At 45.5% G+C, this 15,265-nt stretch overlaps 1 protein-coding gene across 1 annotated transcript in view; it reads right to left on the bottom strand.

Annotated features, from left to right (window-relative positions):
• Positions 1–15,265, bottom strand: part of dcc (DCC netrin 1 receptor) — a 600,603-nt gene that overhangs the window by 210,515 nt on the left and 374,823 nt on the right. The window contains exons 9-10 of the mRNA XM_036936778.1: positions 13,810–13,964; positions 12,611–12,759 (exon numbers count right to left, since the gene is read on the bottom strand). Coding sequence (XP_036792673.1) covers positions 12,611–12,759; positions 13,810–13,964 — 304 coding nt within the window. The remainder of the gene's footprint in view (positions 1–12,610; positions 12,760–13,809; positions 13,965–15,265) is intronic.

Genomic DNA, 15,265 nt, shown 5'->3' with positions numbered 1-15,265 from the left:
TCTGTTTGTTTTAGTATGGTCAGGGCGTGAGTTGGGGTGGGTAGTCTGTTTGTTTTAGTATGGTCAGGGCGTGAGTTGGGGTGGGTAGTCTGTTTGTTTTAGTATGGTCAGGGCGTGAGTTGGGGTGGGTAGTCTGTTTGTTTTAGTATGGTCAGGGCGTGAGTTGGGGTGGGTAGTCTGTTTGTTTTAGTATGGTCAGGGCGTGAGTTGGTGTGGGTAGTCTATGTTTGTTTTAGTATGGTCAGGGCGTGAGTTGGGGTGGGTAGTCTGTGTGTTTTAGTATGGTCAGGGCGTGAGTTGGGGTGGGTAGTCTGTTTGTTTTAGTATGGTCAGGGAGTGAGTTGGTGGGTTGTCTATGTTAGTTTTAGTATGGTCAGGGCGTGAGTTGGGTGGGTAGTCTATGTTTGTTTTAGTATGGTCAGGGCGTGAGTTGGGGTGGGTAGTCTATGTTTGTTTTAGTATGGTCAGGGCGTGAGTTGGGGTGGGTAGTCTATGTTTGTTTTAGTATGGTCAGGGCGTGAGTTGGGGTGGGTAGTCTATGTTTGTTTTAGTATGGTCAGGGCGTGAGTTGGGGTGGGTAGTCTATGTTTGTTTTAGTATGGTCAGGGCGTGAGTTGGGGTGGGTAGTCTATGTTTGTTTTAGTATGGTCAGGGCGTGAGTTGGGTGGGTTGTCTATGTTAGTTTTAGTATGGTCAGGGCGTGAGTTGGGTGGGTAGTCTATGTTTGTTTTAGTATGGTCAGGGCGTGAGTTGGGGTGGGTGGTCTGTTTGTTTTAGTATGGTCAGGGCGTGAGTTGGGGTGGGTAGTCTGTTTGTTTTAGTATGGTCAGGGCGTGAGTTGGGGTGGGTAGTCTATGTTTGTTTTAGTATGGTCAGGGCGTGAGTTGGGGTGGGTAGTCTATGTTTGTTTTAGTATGGTCAGGGCGTGAGTTGGGGTGGGTGGTCTATGTTTGTTTTAGTATGGTCAGGGCGTGAGTTGGGGTGGGTAGTCTATGTTTCTTTTAGTATGGTGGGTAGTCTATGTTTGTTTTAGTATGGTCAGGGCGTGAGTTGGGGTGGGTAGTCTATGTTTGTTTTAGTATGGTCAGGGCGTGAGTTGGGGTGGGCAGTCTATGTTTGTTTTAGTATGGTCAGGGCGTGAGTTGGGGTGGGCAGTCTATGTTTGTTTTAGTATGATCAGGGGGTGAGTTGGGGTGGGCAGTCTATGTTTGTTTTAGTATGATCAGGGGGTGAGTTGGGTGGGCAGTCTGTGTGTGTTTTAGTATGGTCAGGGCGTGAGTTGGGGATGGGCAGTCTATGTGTGTTTTAGTATGATCAGGGGGTGAGTTGGGTGGGCAGTCTGTGTGTGTTTTAGTATGGTCAGGGCGTGAGTTGGGGTGGGCAGTCTATGTGTGTTTTAGTATGGTCAGGGCGTGAGTTGGGGTGGGCAGTCTATGTGTGTTTTAGTATGATCAGGGGGTGAGTTGGGGTGGGCAGTCTATGTTTGTTTTAGTATGGTCAGGGCGTGAGTTGGGGTGGGTAGTCTGGTTGTTTTAGTATGGTCAGGGCGTGAGTTGGGGTGGGTAGTCTATGTTTGTTTTAGTATGGTCAGGGCGTGAGTTGGGGTGGGTAGTCTGTTTGTTTTAGTATGGTCAGGGCGTGAGTTGGGGTGGGTAGTCTGGTTGTTTTAGTATGGTCAGGGCGTGAGTTGGGGTGGGTAGTCTATGTTTGTTTTAGTATGGTCAGGGCGTGAGTTGGGGTGGGTAGTCTATGTTTGTTTTAGTATGGTCAGGGGGTGAGTTGGGGTGGGCAGTCTATGTTTGTTTTAGTATGGTCAGGGCGTGAGTTGGGGTGGGTAGTCTGGTTGTTTTAGTATGGTCAGGGCGTGAGTTGGGGTGGGTAGTCTATGTTTGTTTTAGTATGGTCAGGGCGTGAGTTGGGGTGGGTAGTCTATGTTTGTTTTAGTATGGTCAGGGCGTGAGTTGGGGTGGGTAGTCTATGTTTGTTTTAGTATGGTCAGGGCGTGAGTTGGGGTGGGTAGTCTATGTTTGTTTTAGTTTAGTATGGTCAGGGCGTGAGTTGGGTGGGTTGTCTATGTTAGTTTTAGTATGGTCAGGGCGTGAGTTGGGTGGGTAGTCTATGTTTGTTTTAGTATGGTCAGGGCGTGAGTTGGGGTGGGTGGTCTGTTTGTTTTAGTATGGTCAGGGCGTGAGTTGGGGTGGGTAGTCTGTTTGTTTTAGTATGGTCAGGGCGTGAGTTGGGGTGGGTAGTCTATGTTTGTTTTAGTATGGTCAGGGCGTGAGTTGGGGTGGGTAGTCTATGTTTGTTTTAGTATGGTCAGGGCGTGAGTTGGGGTGGGTGGTCTATGTTTGTTTTAGTATGGTCAGGGCGTGAGTTGGGTGGGTAGTCTATGTTTCTTTTAGTATGGTGGGTAGTCTATGTTTGTTTTAGTATGGTCAGGGCGTGAGTTGGGGTGGGTGGTCTATGTTTGTTTTAGTATGGTCAGGGCGTGAGTTGGGGTGGGTAGTCTATGTTTCTTTTAGTATGGTGGGTAGTCTATGTTTGTTTTAGTATGGTCAGGGCGTGAGTTGGGGTGGGTAGTCTATGTTTGTTTTAGTATGGTCAGGGCGTGAGTTGGGGTGGGCAGTCTATGTTTGTTTTAGTATGGTCAGGGCGTGAGTTGGGGTGGGCAGTCTATGTTTGTTTTAGTATGATCAGGGGGTGAGTTGGGGTGGGCAGTCTATGTTTGTTTTAGTATGATCAGGGGGTGAGTTGGGTGGGCAGTCTGTGTGTGTTTTAGTATGGTCAGGGCGTGAGTTGGGGATGGGCAGTCTATGTGTGTTTTAGTATGATCAGGGGGTGAGTTGGGTGGGCAGTCTGTGTGTGTTTTAGTATGGTCAGGGCGTGAGTTGGGGTGGGCAGTCTATGTGTGTTTTAGTATGGTCAGGGCGTGAGTTGGGGTGGGCAGTCTATGTTTGTTTTAGTATGGTCAGGGCGTGAGTTGGGGTGGGCAGTCTATGTTTGTTTTAGTATGATCAGGGGGTGAGTTGGGTGGGCAGTCTGTGTGTGTTTTAGTATGGTCAGGGCGTGAGTTGGGGTGGGCAGTCTATGTGTGTTTTAGTATGATCAGGGGGTGAGTTGGGGTGGGCAGTCTATGTTTGTTTTAGTATGGTCAGGGCGTGAGTTGGGGTGGGTAGTCTGGTTGTTTTAGTATGGTCAGGGCGTGAGTTGGGGTGGGTAGTCTATGTTTGTTTTAGTATGGTCAGGGCGTGAGTTGGGGTGGGTAGTCTGTTTGTTTTAGTATGGTCAGGGCGTGAGTTGGGGTGGGTAGTCTGGTTGTTTTAGTATGGTCAGGGCGTGAGTTGGGGTGGGTAGTCTATGTTTGTTTTAGTATGGTCAGGGCGTGAGTTGGGGTGGGTAGTCTATGTTTGTTTTAGTATGGTCAGGGGGTGAGTTGGGGTGGGCAGTCTATGTTTGTTTTAGTATGGTCAGGGCGTGAGTTGGGGTGGGTAGTCTGGTTGTTTTAGTATGGTCAGGGCGTGAGTTGGGGTGGGTAGTCTATGTTTGTTTTAGTATGGTCAGGGCGTGAGTTGGGGTGGGTAGTCTATGTTTGTTTTAGTATGGTCAGGGCGTGAGTTGGGGTGGGTAGTCTATGTTTGTTTTAGTATGGTCAGGGCGTGAGTTGGGGTGGGTAGTCTATGTTTGTTTTAGTATGGTCAGGGCGTGAGTTGGGTGGGTTGTCTATGTTAGTTTTAGTATGGTCAGGGCGTGAGTTGGGTGGGTAGTCTATGTTTGTTTTAGTATGGTCAGGGCGTGAGTTGGGGTGGGTGGTCTGTTTGTTTTAGTATGGTCAGGGCGTGAGTTGGGGTGGGTAGTCTGTTTGTTTTAGTATGGTCAGGGCGTGAGTTGGGGTGGGTAGTCTATGTTTGTTTTAGTATGGTCAGGGCGTGAGTTGGGGTGGGTAGTCTATGTTTGTTTTAGTATGGTCAGGGCGTGAGTTGGGGTGGGTGGTCTATGTTTGTTTTAGTATGGTCAGGGCGTGAGTTGGGTGGGTAGTCTATGTTTCTTTTAGTATGGTGGGTAGTCTATGTTTGTTTTAGTATGGTCAGGGCGTGAGTTGGGGTGGGTAGTCTATGTTTGTTTTAGTATGGTCAGGGCGTGAGTTGGGGTGGGCAGTCTATGTTTGTTTTAGTATGGTCAGGGCGTGAGTTGGGGTGGGCAGTCTATGTTTGTTTTAGTATGATCAGGGGGTGAGTTGGGGTGGGCAGTCTATGTTTGTTTTAGTATGATCAGGGGGTGAGTTGGGTGGGCAGTCTGTGTGTGTTTTAGTATGGTCAGGGCGTGAGTTGGGGTGGGCAGTCTATGTGTGTTTTAGTATGATCAGGGGGTGAGTTGGGTGGGCAGTCTGTGTGTGTTTTAGTATGGTCAGGGCGTGAGTTGGGGTGGGCAGTCTATGTGTGTTTTAGTATGGTCAGGGCGTGAGTTGGGGTGGGCAGTCTATGTTTGTTTTAGTATGGTCAGGGCGTGAGTTGGGGTGGGCAGTCTATGTTTGTTTTAGTATGATCAGGGGGTGAGTTGGGTGGGCAGTCTGTGTGTGTTTTAGTATGGTCAGGGCGTGAGTTGGGGTGGGCAGTCTATGTGTGTTTTAGTATGATCAGGGGGTGAGTTGGGGTGGGCAGTCTATGTTTGTTTTAGTATGGTCAGGGCGTGAGTTGGGGTGGGTAGTCTGGTTGTTTTAGTATGGTCAGGGCGTGAGTTGGGGTGGGTAGTCTATGTTTGTTTTAGTATGGTCAGGGCGTGAGTTGGGGTGGGTAGTCTGTTTGTTTTAGTATGGTCAGGGCGTGAGTTGGGGTGGGTAGTCTGGTTGTTTTAGTATGGTCAGGGCGTGAGTTGGGGTGGGTAGTCTATGTTTGTTTTAGTATGGTCAGGGCGTGAGTTGGGGTGGGTAGTCTATGTTTGTTTTAGTATGGTCAGGGGGTGAGTTGGGGTGGGCAGTCTATGTTTGTTTTAGTATGGTCAGGGCGTGAGTTGGGGTGGGTAGTCTGGTTGTTTTAGTATGGTCAGGGCGTGAGTTGGGGTGGGTAGTCTATGTTTGTTTTAGTATGGTCAGGGCGTGAGTTGGGGTGGGTAGTCTATGTTTGTTTTAGTATGGTCAGGGCGTGAGTTGGGGTGGGTAGTCTATGTTTGTTTTAGTATGGTCAGGGCGTGAGTTGGGGTGGGTAGTCTATGTTTGTTTTAGTATGGTCAGGGCGTGAGTTGGGTGGGTTGTCTATGTTAGTTTTAGTATGGTCAGGGCGTGAGTTGGGTGGGTAGTCTATGTTTGTTTTAGTATGGTCAGGGCGTGAGTTGGGGTGGGTGGTCTGTTTGTTTTAGTATGGTCAGGGCGTGAGTTGGGGTGGGTAGTCTGTTTGTTTTAGTATGGTCAGGGCGTGAGTTGGGGTGGGTAGTCTATGTTTGTTTTAGTATGGTCAGGGCGTGAGTTGGGGTGGGTAGTCTATGTTTGTTTTAGTATGGTCAGGGCGTGAGTTGGGGTGGGTGGTCTATGTTTGTTTTAGTATGGTCAGGGCGTGAGTTGGGTGGGTAGTCTATGTTTCTTTTAGTATGGTGGGTAGTCTATGTTTGTTTTAGTATGGTCAGGGCGTGAGTTGGGGTGGGTAGTCTATGTTTGTTTTAGTATGGTCAGGGCGTGAGTTGGGGTGGGCAGTCTATGTTTGTTTTAGTATGGTCAGGGCGTGAGTTGGGGTGGGCAGTCTATGTTTGTTTTAGTATGATCAGGGGGTGAGTTGGGGTGGGCAGTCTATGTTTGTTTTAGTATGATCAGGGGGTGAGTTGGGTGGGCAGTCTGTGTGTGTTTTAGTATGGTCAGGGCGTGAGTTGGGGTGGGCAGTCTATGTGTGTTTTAGTATGATCAGGGGGTGAGTTGGGTGGGCAGTCTGTGTGTGTTTTAGTATGGTCAGGGCGTGAGTTGGGGTGGGCAGTCTATGTGTGTTTTAGTATGGTCAGGGCGTGAGTTGGGGTGGGCAGTCTATGTTTGTTTTAGTATGGTCAGGGCGTGAGTTGGGGTGGGCAGTCTATGTTTGTTTTAGTATGATCAGGGGGTGAGTTGGGTGGGCAGTCTGTGTGTGTTTTAGTATGGTCAGGGCGTGAGTTGGGGTGGGCAGTCTATGTGTGTTTTAGTATGATCAGGGGGTGAGTTGGGGTGGGCAGTCTATGTTTGTTTTAGTATGGTCAGGGCGTGAGTTGGGGTGGGTAGTCTGGTTGTTTTAGTATGGTCAGGGCGTGAGTTGGGGTGGGTAGTCTATGTTTGTTTTAGTATGGTCAGGGCGTGAGTTGGGGTGGGTAGTCTGTTTGTTTTAGTATGGTCAGGGCGTGAGTTGGGGTGGGTAGTCTGGTTGTTTTAGTATGGTCAGGGCGTGAGTTGGGGTGGGTAGTCTATGTTTGTTTTAGTATGGTCAGGGCGTGAGTTGGGGTGGGTAGTCTGTTTGTTTTAGTATGGTCAGGGCGTGAGTTGGGGTGGGTAGTCTGGTTGTTTTAGTATGGTCAGGGCGTGAGTTGGGGTGGGTAGTCTGTTTGTTTTAGTATGGTCAGGGCGTGAGTTGGGGTGGGTAGTCTGGTTGTTTTAGTATGGTCAGGGCGTGAGTTGGGGTGGGTAGTCTGTTTGTTTTAGTATGGTCAGGGCGTGAGTTGGGGTGGGTAGTCTGGTTGTTTTAGTATGGTCAGGGCGTGAGTTGGGGTGGGTAGTCTGGTTGTTTTAGTATGGTCAGGGCGTGAGTTGGGGTGGGTAGTCTGTTTGTTTTAGTATGGTCAGGGCGTGAGTTGGGGTGGGTAGTCTGTTTGTTTTAGTATGGTCAGGGTGTGAGTTGGGGTGGGTAGTCTGTTTGTTTTAGTATGGTCAGGGCGTGAGTTGGTGTGGGTAGTCTATGTTTGTTTTAGTATGGTCAGGGCGTGAGTTGGGGTGGGTAGTCTGGTTGTTTTAGTATGGTCAGGGCGTGAGTTGGGGTGGGTAGTCTGGTTGTTTTAGTATGGTCAGGGCGTGAGTTGGGGTGGGTAGTCTGGTTGTTTTAGTATGGTCAGGGCGTGAGTTGGGGTGGGTAGTCTGGTTGTTTTAGTATGGTCAGGGCGTGAGTTGGGGTGGGTAGTCTATGGTTGTTTTAGTATGGTCAGGGCGTGAGTTGGGGTGGGTAGTCTGGTTGTTTTAGTATGGTCAGGGCGTGAGTTGGGGTGGGTAGTCTGGTTGTTTTAGTATGGTCAGGGCGTGAGTTGGGGTGGGTAGTCTGGTTGTTTTAGTATGGTCAGGGCGTGAGTTGGGGTGGGTAGTCTATGGTTGTTTTAGTATGGTCAGGGCGTGAGTTGGGGTGGGTAGTCTGGTTGTTTTAGTATGGTCAGGGCGTGAGTTGGGGTGGGTAGTCTGGTTGTTTTAGTATGGTCAGGGCGTGAGTTGGGGTGGGTAGTCTATGTTTGTTTTAGTATGGTCAGGGCGTGAGTTGGGGTGGGTAGTCTATGTTTGTTTTAGTATGGTCAGGGCGTGAGTTGGGGTGGGTAGTCTGGTTGTTTTAGTATGGTCAGGGCGTGAGTTGGGGTGGGTAGTCTGGTTGTTTTAGTATGGTCAGGGCGTGAGTTGGGGTGGGCAGTCTATGTTCTTTTTTCTATGTTGTGTTTTGTGTTAAGCCTGGTGTGGATCAATCAGAGGCAGGTGTCGTTCTTTTCCCACCTTGTGTTTCGTGGGTGATTCTTTTCTGTTATGTGTCTGTCACCTTTCAGAACTTTTTCCATTTCTCCTTTGTTATTTTGTTCAGTGCTCTCTGTTTAATAAATATAATGATGAACATTTACCACGCTGCGCTTTGGTCCTCAACTCATTCCAACGACCAGCGTCACATCAGTTTAGTCACATGATTTCTCAATTTGCCTGGTTGTGCTTGTGCTTGTGTTTTATTGGACATTTATTTTGCCTCATCCCTCTCAACCATAACATTTTTTTCAATTCCTCATCAATTAACAGTTTTTTTTTTTAACAGTTTTAAAGGTCATTTTCTTAATGGGTGCTTATTAGTAACTGGAATAAGTCGTTTCATAAATGTGCCAAGTCCAGCGTCTGGTTGCTCCTCATTACACACCACGGACCAACAAATATTCTTGACATCATCAACATAAGAATCGCTACAAAACGTCTTGTATGACCTCTTATACACTACATTAGGCCCAGCCTTTGGAACTTTGTTTTCTTTTCCCTAGATATGGCTACTGATCATATTTATCAAATCAAATATATTTATAAAGCCCTTCTTAAATCAGCTGATGTTTCAAAGTGCTGTACAGAAACCCCCAGCCTAAAAAAACCCAAACAGCAAGCAATGCAGGTGTAGAAGCACGGCTATATACAGTATATAGTGATCACTACATCAGATGGATTTGGATACCACTCTTAAGCAAATGTCTGCAGCATTAGTACAGATGTGATCAATACTTGATGATGATTTAATTCCTGTGCTGTTTGTAACTACCTTGGTAGGTTGACTGATAACCTGAACCAGGTTGCAGACACTGGTTACAGATTGAGGCTTTTTCTTGAGTGGGCAGCTTGATGAAAGCCAGTCAATATTTAAAATCACCCAGGAAATATACCTCTCTGTTGATATCACATTCATTATCAAGCATTTCATACATATTATCCAGATACTGACTGTTAACCCTTGGTGGTCTATAGCAGCTTCCCACCAGAAGGGGCTTTAGGTGAGGCAGATGAACCTCTAGCCATATTACTTCCACAGTATTTCAAATTAACAAGGGTGCCAATACTTTTGGAGGTAACTGTAAATCATTCCTGCCTGGTCTGGACTGCTACGTGCTAGACCACACACGGTGTTTGTGTCTCTGTGTAGGTAACAACAACCTCTTGTCCCTTCTCCCACTGCGACAACATCTGCAGGTCAGGGATTGACTGAGTCAGCCAGCCAGACCCACACCACAACCTGGGATAAATGGAGGGAAATCATGATTCACAAGGAAGGATCTCAAAGGAAGGAAGAGTGTGTGTGTGTGTGTGTGTGTGTGTGTGTGTGTGTGTGTTTGCATAGTCCCTTCCAGGAAGAAATTAAATATAATTATGTACAGCTAAACAAATACAGTGCCATTTTGCTAATTGGACTACTACTGTATTCAAAGGCTTTACGCAAGGGGATGAACCTATTGGTGGTGTTGATAGTCTATTATTGGGAGGGGGACGGAGGTGGGGACGAGGGAGGGGGACGGGGGTGGGGAAGAGGGAGGGGTGGGGTTGAGGAAGGGGAGAAAGTGAGGGGAGAGCAGGAGGGGAAGAGGGAGGGAGGGGGGGAGGGAGAGGGTGGGGGAAGGGGAGAGCAGGAGGGGAAGAGGGAGGGGTACGGGGAGGGAGAGGGTGGAGGAAGGGGAGAGCAGGAGGGGAAGAGGGAGGGGGATGGGGAGAAAGGGAGGGAGATGGAGTGGGAGGGAGGAGGGAGGAGGTTGGAGGAAGGGAGGGAGATGGAGTGGGAGGGAGGAGGGAGGAGGTTGGAGGAAGGGAGGGAGATGGAGTAGAAGGGAGGAGGTTGGAGGAAGGGGGAGATGGAGTGGGAGGGAGGAGGGGGGGGGTTGGGGAGAAAGGGAGGGAGAGAGAGGGGGAGAGCAGGAGGGGGAGAGGCGAGTGGGAGGGAGAGGAGGAGGGGACAAGGGAGGGAGGGAGGGAGGGAGGGAGGGAGGGAGGGAGGGAGGGAGGGAGGGAGGGAGGGAGGGAGGGAGGGAGGGAGGGAGGGAGGGAGGGAGGGGGTGTGTGTGTGTGTGTGTGTGTGTGTGTGTTTGCATACGGCATAGTGCCTTCCAGGAAGACATGAAATAGAATTCTAAACAACTACAGTACGATCAACATCTTCATTTGCACGTGGCAGAAGGTGTAAATACATTATGTACTGTGGTATATTATATACTTCTATATATACTATATATACTATATGTACTGTGATGGGGTGGTATATTATATACTTCTATATATACTATATGTACTGTGATGGGGTGGTATATTATATACTTCTATATATACTATATGTACTGTAATGGGGTGGTATATTATATACTTCTATATATACTATATGTACTGTAATGAGGTGGTATATTATATACTTCTATATATACTATATGTACTGTAATGAGGTGTTATATTATATACTTCTATATATATACTATATGTACTGTGATGGGGTGGTATATTATATACTTCTATATATACTATATGTACTGTAATGAGGTGTTATATTATATACTTCTATATATACTATATGTACTGTAATGAGGTGTTATATTATATACTTCTATATATACTATATGTACTGTAATGGATTGGTATATTATATACTTCTATATATACTATATATACTGTAATGGGGGGATTTAATATATTCTTCTATATATACTATATGTACTGTAATGGATTGGTATATTATATACTTCTATATATACTATATATACTGTAATGGGGGGATTTAATATATACTTCTATATATACTATTGGTACTGTAATGGGATGGTATAATACATACCTCTATATATACTGTAATGGGGTGTTATATTATATACTTCTATATATACTATATGTACTGTAATGGAGTGGTATATTATGTACTTCTATATATAATATATGTACTGTAATGGGGCGGTATATTATATACTTCTATATATACTATATGTACTGTAATGGATTGGTATATTATATACTTCTATATATACTATATGTACTGTAATGGATTGGTATATTATATACTTCTATATATACTATATGTACTGTAATGGATTGGTATATTATATACTTCTATATATACCATATGTACTGTAATGAGGTGTTATATTATATGCTTCTATATATACTATATGTACTGTAATGAGGTGGTATATTATATACTTCTATATATACTATATGTACTGTAATGGATTGGTATATTATATACTTCTATATATACTATATGTACTGTAATGGGGTGTTATATTATATACTTCTATATATACTATATGTACTGTAATGGGGTGGTATATTATATACTTCTATATATACTATATGTACTGTAATGGGGTGGTATATTATATACTTCTATGTATACTATATGTACTGTAATGGATTGTTATATTATATACTTCTATATATACTATATGTACTGTAATGGATTGGTATATTATATACTTCTATATATACTATATGTACTGTAATGGGGTGGTATATTATATACATCTATATATACTTTAATGGGGTGTTATATTATATATATATATTCACCTTTATTTAACCAGGTAGGCAAGTTGAGAACAAGTTCTCATTTACAATTGCCACCCGGCCAAGATAAAGCAACGCAGTTCGACACATACAACGACACAAAGTTACTCATGGAGTAAAACAAATATACAGTTAATAATACAGTATAAACAAGTCTATTTACGATGTGAGCAAATGAGGTGAGATAAGGGAGGTAAAGGCAAAAAAAGGCCATGGTGGAGAAGTAAATACAATATAGCAAGTAAAACACTGGAATGTTGATTTGCAGTGGAAGAATGTTCAAAGTAGAAATAAAAATAATGGGGTGCAAAGGAGCAAAATAAATAAATTAATTAAATACAGTAGGGAAAGAGGTAGTTGTTTGTGCTAAATTATAGGTGGGCTATGTACAGGTGCAGTAATCTGTGAGCTGCTCTGACAGTTGATGCTTAAAGCTAGTGAGGGAGATAAGTGTTTCCAGTTTCAGAGATGTTTGTAGAATACTATACTATTATATACTTCTATATATACTATATGTACTGTAATGAGTGGTATATTATATACATCTATATATACTATATGTACTGTAATGAGGTGTTATATTATATACTTCTATATATACTATATGTACTGTAATGAGTGGTATATTATATACATCTATATATACTATATGTACTGTAATGAGGTGTTATATTATATGCTTCTATATATACTATATGTACTGTAATGAGTGGTATATTATATACATCTATATATACTATATGTACTGTAATGGGGTGGTATATTATATACTTCTATATATACAGTACGAGTCAAAAGTTTGGACACATCTACTCATTCCAGGGTTTTTCTTCATTTTTACTATTTTCTACATTGTAGAATAATAGTGAAGACATCAACACTATGAAATAACACATTTGGAATCATGTAGTAACCAAAAAAGTGTTAAACAAATACAAATATATTTGAGATTCTTCAAAGTAGCCACCCTTTGCCTTGATGACAGCTTTGCACATTCTTGGCATTCTCTCAACCAGCTTCATGAGGAAATGCATTCACCTGGAATTCAATTAACAGGTGTGCCTTGTTAAAAGTACATTTGTGGAATTTCTTTCCTTCTTAATCCATTTAAGCCAATCAGATGTGTTGTGAAAAGGTAGTGATGGTATACAAAAGAGAGCCCTATTTGGTGAAAGACCAAGTCATTATCATGGCAAGAAAAGCTCAAACTACCAAGCTTTAATTATGCTAATTACTTTCAGAGAAAATGGAGAGAACTTAGTACTGGCCCTGTGCCATTTTCAGGTGAACTCATATAACCCAGAGCTATAGTTAGCTCTTCTATCTGTGTCAGATTGGACCGTGAGAAACATGTACCTGTTCCTTGCCAGAGGGTGTCTCGGTCCAGAGCAGTCTGTACCCCAGCAGGGGCCCGTTGGCGTAGACCGGGGCGTCCCAGGAGGCCTGGATGGAGGTGGGGGAGATGGACTCTACCTGGAGGTTCTCCACCGGCCCGGGGACCTGCACTGCTGGGACAGGAACACATGAACGGATCAGAAACACACACACACACACACACACACACACACACACACACACACACACACACAGACATGATTGGATCAGAACGAGACATACATCAGACACACAGATTCACACACAAATCATAGATCACACACACACGCACACACGCACGCACACACACACACACACACACACACACACACACACACACACACACACACACACACACACACACACACACACACACACACACACACACACACACAGATACATGGAGAACAGGAGAGTTAAACATAATTCCTTTTCCACTAAATTGAGGTGCCTCCAAGGCATCACTCCAATCCTCCGTCGCTGTAAGGCTTTAACCCATTACAGTCTAAGCTCCGTCGCTGTAAGGCTTTAACCCATTACAGTCTAAGCTCCGTCGCTGTAAGGTTTTAACCCATTACAGTCTAAGCTCCGTCGCTGTAAGGCTTTAACCCATTACAGTCTAAGCTCCGTCGCTGTAAGGCTTTAACCCATTACAGTCTAAGCTCCGTCGCTGTAAGGCTTTAACCCATTACAGTCTAAGCTCCGTCGCTGTAAGGCTTTAACCCATTACAGTCTAAGCTCTGTCGCTGTAAGGCTTTAACCCATTACAGTCTAAGCTCCGTCGCTGTAAGGCTTTAACCCATTACAGTCTAAGCTCCGTCGCTGTAAGGCTTTAACCCATTACAGTCTAAGCTCCGTCGCTGTAAGGCTTTAACCCATTACAGTCTAAGCTCCGTCGCTGTAAGGCTTTAAACATCATTAGAAATGACTACACAGCATTATAACACCAGGTCATTGACTTGTTGTCAATGTAATGCTAATGGTTTTACCAATTACCCATACCTAATAATGTCTTTAGGCCTGATTTAAAAAAAACAGATAAACATGCAACTAGAGTACAGTACTTACACTGTACCTATACAGTAAGGTGTGTGTGTGTGTGTGTGTGTGTGTGTGTGTGTGTGTGTGTGTGTGTGTGTGTGTGTGTGCGTGCGTGTGTGCGTGTGTGTGTGTTTACTTACACTCTGGCGGCGTGGTGAGTTTGAGTGTCTCGGATCTCTCCCCAGGGCCGTTGTCGTTGTAGGCCACCACTCTGAAGGAGTAGGTCTCCTCTGGCTTCAGGTTACTGACAGTCAACTGGAGGGTCTCTGGCTCCGACACGTTCACAGACCTCTCCCTGAAACAACAACAGACACGTTCACAGACCTCTCCCCTGAAACAACAACAGACACGTTCACAGACCTCTCCCTGAAACAACAACAGACACGTTCACAGACCTCTCCCTGAAACAACAACAGACACGTTCACAGACCTCTCCCTGAAACAACAACAGACACGTTCACAGACCTCTCCCTGAAACAACAACAGACACGTTCACAGACCTCTCCCTGAAACAGCAACAGACACGTTCACAGACCTCTCCCTGAAACAACAACAGACACGTTCACAGACCTCTCCCTGAAACAACAACAGACACGTTCACAGAACTCTCCCTGAAACAACAACAGACACGTTCACAGACCTCTCCCTGAAACAACAACAGACACGTTCACAGACCTCTCCCTGAAACAACAACAGACACGTTCACAGACCTCTCCCTGAAACAACAACAGACACGTTCACAGACCTCTCCCTGAAACAACAACAGACACGTTCACAGACCTCTCCCTGAAACAACAACAGACACGTTCACAGACCTCTCCCTGAAACAACAACAGACACGTTCACAGACCTCTCCCTGAAACAACAACAGACACGTTCACAGACCTCTCCCTGAAACAACAACAGACACGTTCACAGACCTCTCCCTGAAACAACAACAGACACGTTCACAGACCTCTCCCCTGAAACAACAACAGACACGTTCACAGACCTCTCCCTGAAACAACAACAGACACGTTCACAGACCTCTCCCTGAAACAACAACAGACACGTTCACAGACCTCTCCCTGAAACAACAACAGACACGTTCACAGACCTCTCCCTGAAACAACAACAGACACGTTCACAGACCTCTCCCTGAAACAGCAGACACAGAGAGAGAGAGGAAACTCCCCCACATAGGAGACCCCCCCACACAGGAGACCCACCCACACAGGAAACTCCCCCACACAGGAGACTCCCCCACACAGGAGACTCCTCCACACAGGAAACTCCCCCACACAGGAAACTCCCCCACACAGGAAACTCCTCCACACAGGAAACTCCCCCACACAGGAAACTCCCCCACACAGGAAACTCCTCCACACAGGAAACTCCCCCACACAGGAAACTCCTCCACACAGGAAACTCCTCCACACAGGAAACTCCCCCACACAGGAAACTCCCCCACACAGGAAACTCCCCCACACAAGAAACTCCCCCACACAGGAAACTCCCCCACACAGGAAACTCCCCCACACAGGAAACTCCCCACACACACACAGCTACACAAACACAGACGCACACAGACACGCACGCGCACACACACACACACAC

The sequence above is a fragment of the Oncorhynchus mykiss genome, chromosome 12 (assembly GCF_013265735.2).
Source record: "Oncorhynchus mykiss isolate Arlee chromosome 12, USDA_OmykA_1.1, whole genome shotgun sequence".
In the NCBI taxonomy this organism is placed as follows: domain Eukaryota; kingdom Metazoa; phylum Chordata; class Actinopteri; order Salmoniformes; family Salmonidae; genus Oncorhynchus; species Oncorhynchus mykiss.
Note: the sequence above shows the minus strand (reverse complement) of the source record. Positions and strands in the feature narration are given on the sequence as shown.